General features: G+C 41.7%; 1 protein-coding gene across 1 annotated transcript; it reads left to right on the top strand.

The window, feature by feature from the left end:
* The first annotated feature begins 677 nt into the window (after positions 1-677).
* Positions 678-4,260, top strand: LOC129421492 (uncharacterized). The gene is made up of 2 exons (XM_055177086.2): positions 678-1,005; positions 2,255-4,260. The coding sequence occupies exon 2, from the start codon at positions 2,336-2,338 to the stop codon at positions 3,434-3,436; it is 1,101 nt and encodes a 366-aa protein (XP_055033061.2). The 5' UTR covers positions 678-1,005; positions 2,255-2,335; the 3' UTR covers positions 3,437-4,260.
* The last annotated feature ends 343 nt before the right edge of the window (positions 4,261-4,603 follow it).

The following is a 4,603-nucleotide window of genomic DNA, read 5'->3' as shown; positions in this document are numbered from 1 at the left end:
TACATACATTTAAAATATGCACTCACATTATATATTCAGTTCTTTTACAAAGACATCTAAATTATGAAAGACAGGTTCTTATCCAAGTGAGTGATCTCACCTTTCACCCAGTTCATGTACCTGGCATTCAACTACTAGATGAGATGATGTTTCATAACATTGTTATATTTACATGATCCTTTAAGTACTTCAAAGAAGACCATGACTTGCTTGTTGCTATACAACTAAACCTGCTAATCTAAGGCATTTTATCAAATTAACATCATAATCCGATGTCTATGTATTGTCAAGCTTGTTGCAGGAATAATTGTTGAATTATTGAATTATTATTCAATCCCACACTTTAAAATGCTGTGCTGTTTCAACCCATGAATGTGTAAATTGGGTTTTATTAATTGGGTTATTTATTTGATTCCACAGTTGGGTCCAAACTTGACAAACCAAACTTGCGAGGTGCGCTAAAGACTGAATGCCATGAAATTTGCTTTGTTAGATCTTCCGCATAAATGTATATGTTAAGAAAGCACATCTCACGTCACCGGTCTAAATATAGCGTTTGTGCATGTATTGAGGACAACAGTCGGTTTTCAGGACACACAGAAGAGGAGAGTAAGCGCGCGGGGCGGGGGGAGATTGCGCAATATTACTCAATGGTTTCCAAAAGATTATTCTGACGAAAACTGTAACGAGGGAGAGATTAGAGATAGGAGGGTCCTGTACGGAGGTGGGCGGGTTCGTTCATCCACTCTACGCGGAACCATGTGGTTCAGACGGGGTTATGGCGCGTCCTCGACTGAACCTCGTGGACCAAAGACACAAATAGCGGCTGCGCGCATTACGCGCGGAACAGACACGGCAGCGCACAACCGGTAACGGTGTGTTGTATCTACAATAAACCGGGATTAACGAACCTGACCTTGTTTGTGGTGAACAGAAACGGCTTCTTTGCGGATGCTCGTGTCCTACGACCGGCGAATTTTGGACAGAATTACGCGCGTGATAATGGTAAAATCCTTTATGGTACTATGTATTAAATATTACAGTTCAGATAGTATTAAATCTATTTATGTGTGGAAGTGTAAATAGTTGATATTAAATTCTATTTTCTGGTTATTAATTTTCAACCTTTTTTAAATTAAACATTGTAGTAAAACTATATAAATCACACATTTACTATTGTCTCACCATGGTAACCATATAGATTACCCTTGATATTTGTAGTTAAATTATAGTAATGCCAATGGTAAAGTCCGACATAAACATGATTGCTTCTACTAAATAGATTATTTTTAAATGATTTATTTGGATTTATAACAGGGTTTGGGAATGTCCTTATTTAGGATAACCCTTTGTAACGATTCTGGCAATGTCAAAATAACATTATGCAATAACAGTCAATATTTTTACGATGATACAAAGGTACCGGTGTACATGAATTCATTTCACAGTGAAATATAAGTTTTATAAAACTATTGAATTAGGTTTGTTTACAGGATGAAACGTGTTCAAAACATATAAGTCCAAAAAAATACTTTTAAAGGGATAGTTCACCCCAAAATAAAAATTCTGTCATCATTTACTTACCCTGTTGTTGTTTCAGACCTGTATACATTTCTTTGAAGGAGGATATTTTGACGAATGTTTGAAACCAAACCGATCATGAGCCCCATTCACTCTCATAGTAGAAAAAAAGAATACTATGGAAGTGAATAGGGCTTATGATCGGTTTGGTTTCGAACATTCCTTAAAATATCTTCCTTCGTGTTCATCAGAACAAAGAAATGAATACAGGTTTGTAACAACATGAGAGTGAGTAAATTTTCATTTTGGGGTGAATTGTCCCTTTAGTAATATGTTGTAATGTTTGATAAGGCACTTGTGTTGAGTAAGGCAGGATTTCATCATGAAAGTGACTCAGTGGGACAGGAAGATAATAAACTCACTCATGCACAAACTGTTGAACAAATAGGTCAACACATGAATTCCTTTGTTTTTTCATAATGTTCCTGCTTATTGAGGTTTATAAACAACCACTCTTACCCTCGTGTTAGTTAAACTGTAGTTAAAGTTCACCCTGACAGGATATACATCACTTGACGTTGCTTTATTTGAAGTAAGAATGCATGTAATGTGAAATGATGCAGTGTAGCACGTACTGTGCTTTGCTCCTGGGAGGTTATGAAGTTACGTAACAGTGTGTTGTAATAGATGTTACGTAACTGATGATATATTGTTTTATTTATTCTCCCACCAGGTGGAGACATTTCTGCATCATTAACATCTGACATTGGCCTCAAATACAGAAACAAGAGTCATATCGAGTCCATTACCAACAATGTTTGAAGAATCATCTCAGGAGATGAGAGAACAGACTGGAGTCTTAAAAGTTATCGAACCTGCCTCATCTGCTGGGTTGCTGGGGTTAAACGTTGCGACTCCCGGCACGATGTCCTTCACGGACGAGGCCGTGTCCATCCTGACCTCGAGTAGTTTGCTGGCACGCTCGCTGTTGGGCCGAACGTCGCCGCTGAAACGCAAAGACGCCGCTCCGCTGAGCCCCGCCGTGAGACGCAAGCGAGAATTTATTCCTCACGAAAAGAAAGACGATGGGTACTGGGACAAGCGCAAGAAAAACAACGAGGCCGCCAAGCGCTCTCGCGAGAAACGACGGGTCAACGATATGGTCCTGGAAAACCGCGTGCTGGCGTTGCTCGAGGAAAACGCGAGGCTTAGAGCCGAACTGTTGGCTCTTAAGTTTCGCTTCGGGATGGTTAAAGATCCCTCTAACGCTTCCATACTTCCGCTCACGACGGGAAGCTGCGTTCCTCAGCCTTCAGCACCACATTACTATCTTACACGTGGGGAAGGAGCCCACCATGGTGGTCCCGTAGTGTCCCACGCGCAACAGTCTGGGCGAGGGGTCAGAGACATGAACAGTACGTCTGAAGATTCAGGGTTCTCTACTCCTGGTGGGTCCAGTGTTGGTAGTCCGGTCTTCTTTGAGGACAGGCTGAGCGACCACGGCAAGCTTTCCCCACCCCGAGCAGATGAGATCGGTTATGACTCCCCAAATACTGACAGCCATGGAGCTTTAGCCACGGGACACACTGCCTTGTTATACAGCCGCACAGAGACGGTGGAAGGTATGAAGAGTCTCCCACACAAGCTACGTTTCAAGTCGCCGAGCAGCGGGGAAGGCGATAATCCTGGACAAAGTCCGATTGGGGGCGCAAGAGTCTCTGCCCCATCAGCTTCGAGTGAAGGGACGGGTTATTGGGCGCATCAGGATGGAGAAGCCAAAACATACAACCACTCGTACGACTCGCAGTACCAGGCCGAGAACTGCATGCTGAAATCTCAGCTCAGCTCTCTTAGCGAGGAAGTGGCCCAGCTCAAAAAGCTCTTTTCTGAGCAACTTCTCACCAAAGCGAATTGAAGACATTGTGAAGATCGCAGCACACTGGAACTGGCAGCCCTAACTTTAATACTTACACTTCCAAACATCCATAATTATATTATTACAGACATTTTCCGTTTAATCCTGGTTAAAAAGCAACATGTGCATCACTACCTCTTCACGCTGATCTTAACCAAATTGGGCAGAGAATTTGATCATCTCTTCAAAACCCATATTAAAGACGCAGTGAAGTCTAAAGCATTCCGGCGGCGTCAGGACACGCATCACAATTTTACCTCCAAACACTGTGAACTTGCTCAAAAATGGCTCAGGCTGCTGTAAAATAATGTCTTCACAAATGTCTCTGTTATTTGCCAACACTAGCGTTTTTTTAAGACTTAACAGTTAGCAAGATGTGATGTGGCGAACCTGTTGCCGATCGGTCTTTACACTGTAATGTCTCTCCTGTGGTTTTGACAGATTTGTAGCGCGACTGCCGTGCGCTCACGAATGAAGAAAGTAGTAAATCCCAGTTTTTGCACCATATGCTATGAACGGTACACCAGTGAGGGCCAAATATTTTGCATCTGTGAACATTATACGGTTAATGCTACATGTTGGTTCTCCGTGCTGGAAATGATCTTGTTTATTGTCACGATTATGAACCAGTAGCGACTCAGCACTGAATGAATGCATTTTTAGTTTCTCATACACATCACTGCCATTATAAAGGCTATAGAGGATATCTTATACACTGTTACTTGCATTTTTATGGTGAAATTTCTGTTGTCTTATGAGTTGTCATGTATTTGTACAGGAAATATACATGTTATATGTTTGTGTGAATAAATCTTTGAACCATGTTTCTTTGCCTCAGTTATTATTAGATTACATTAATAAGGAATAAGCAAAAGCATAAGATCAATTATAATATATAAACTTTGATGTCTTTACGGCAGTGGTCTCAAACTACCGGCGGGCAATCTGCGACCCGCCCTCCCCCTCTCTGCCGCCTGCATCTGGTCTCAAAAAAAGGAAACGTAATCCAGCCCGCAGAAAGATTTTTATTTACTTTATTTTTTCATGTTAAAATAGCTCTGCGGCCTTCCGATGAGATGTCACTCTCAGAAATGGCACCAAGCCAGTTTGAGTTTAAGACCCCTGCCTTACTGGCTGGTTTTAGCTGGTCTACCAGCCTGGCTTTTA

The sequence above is a fragment of the Misgurnus anguillicaudatus genome, chromosome 19 (assembly GCF_027580225.2).
Source record: "Misgurnus anguillicaudatus chromosome 19, ASM2758022v2, whole genome shotgun sequence".
Taxonomy (NCBI): domain Eukaryota; kingdom Metazoa; phylum Chordata; class Actinopteri; order Cypriniformes; family Cobitidae; genus Misgurnus; species Misgurnus anguillicaudatus.
The sequence above is the reverse complement of the archived record's forward strand: the minus strand, read 5'-3'. Positions and strand labels throughout refer to the sequence as shown.

What these genes read in the sequence shown, in the direction of transcription:
- LOC129421492 (XM_055177086.2), top strand. Translation starts at nt 2,336, where the DNA reads ATGTTTGAAGAATCATCTCAGGAGATGAGAGAACAGACTGGAGTCTTA.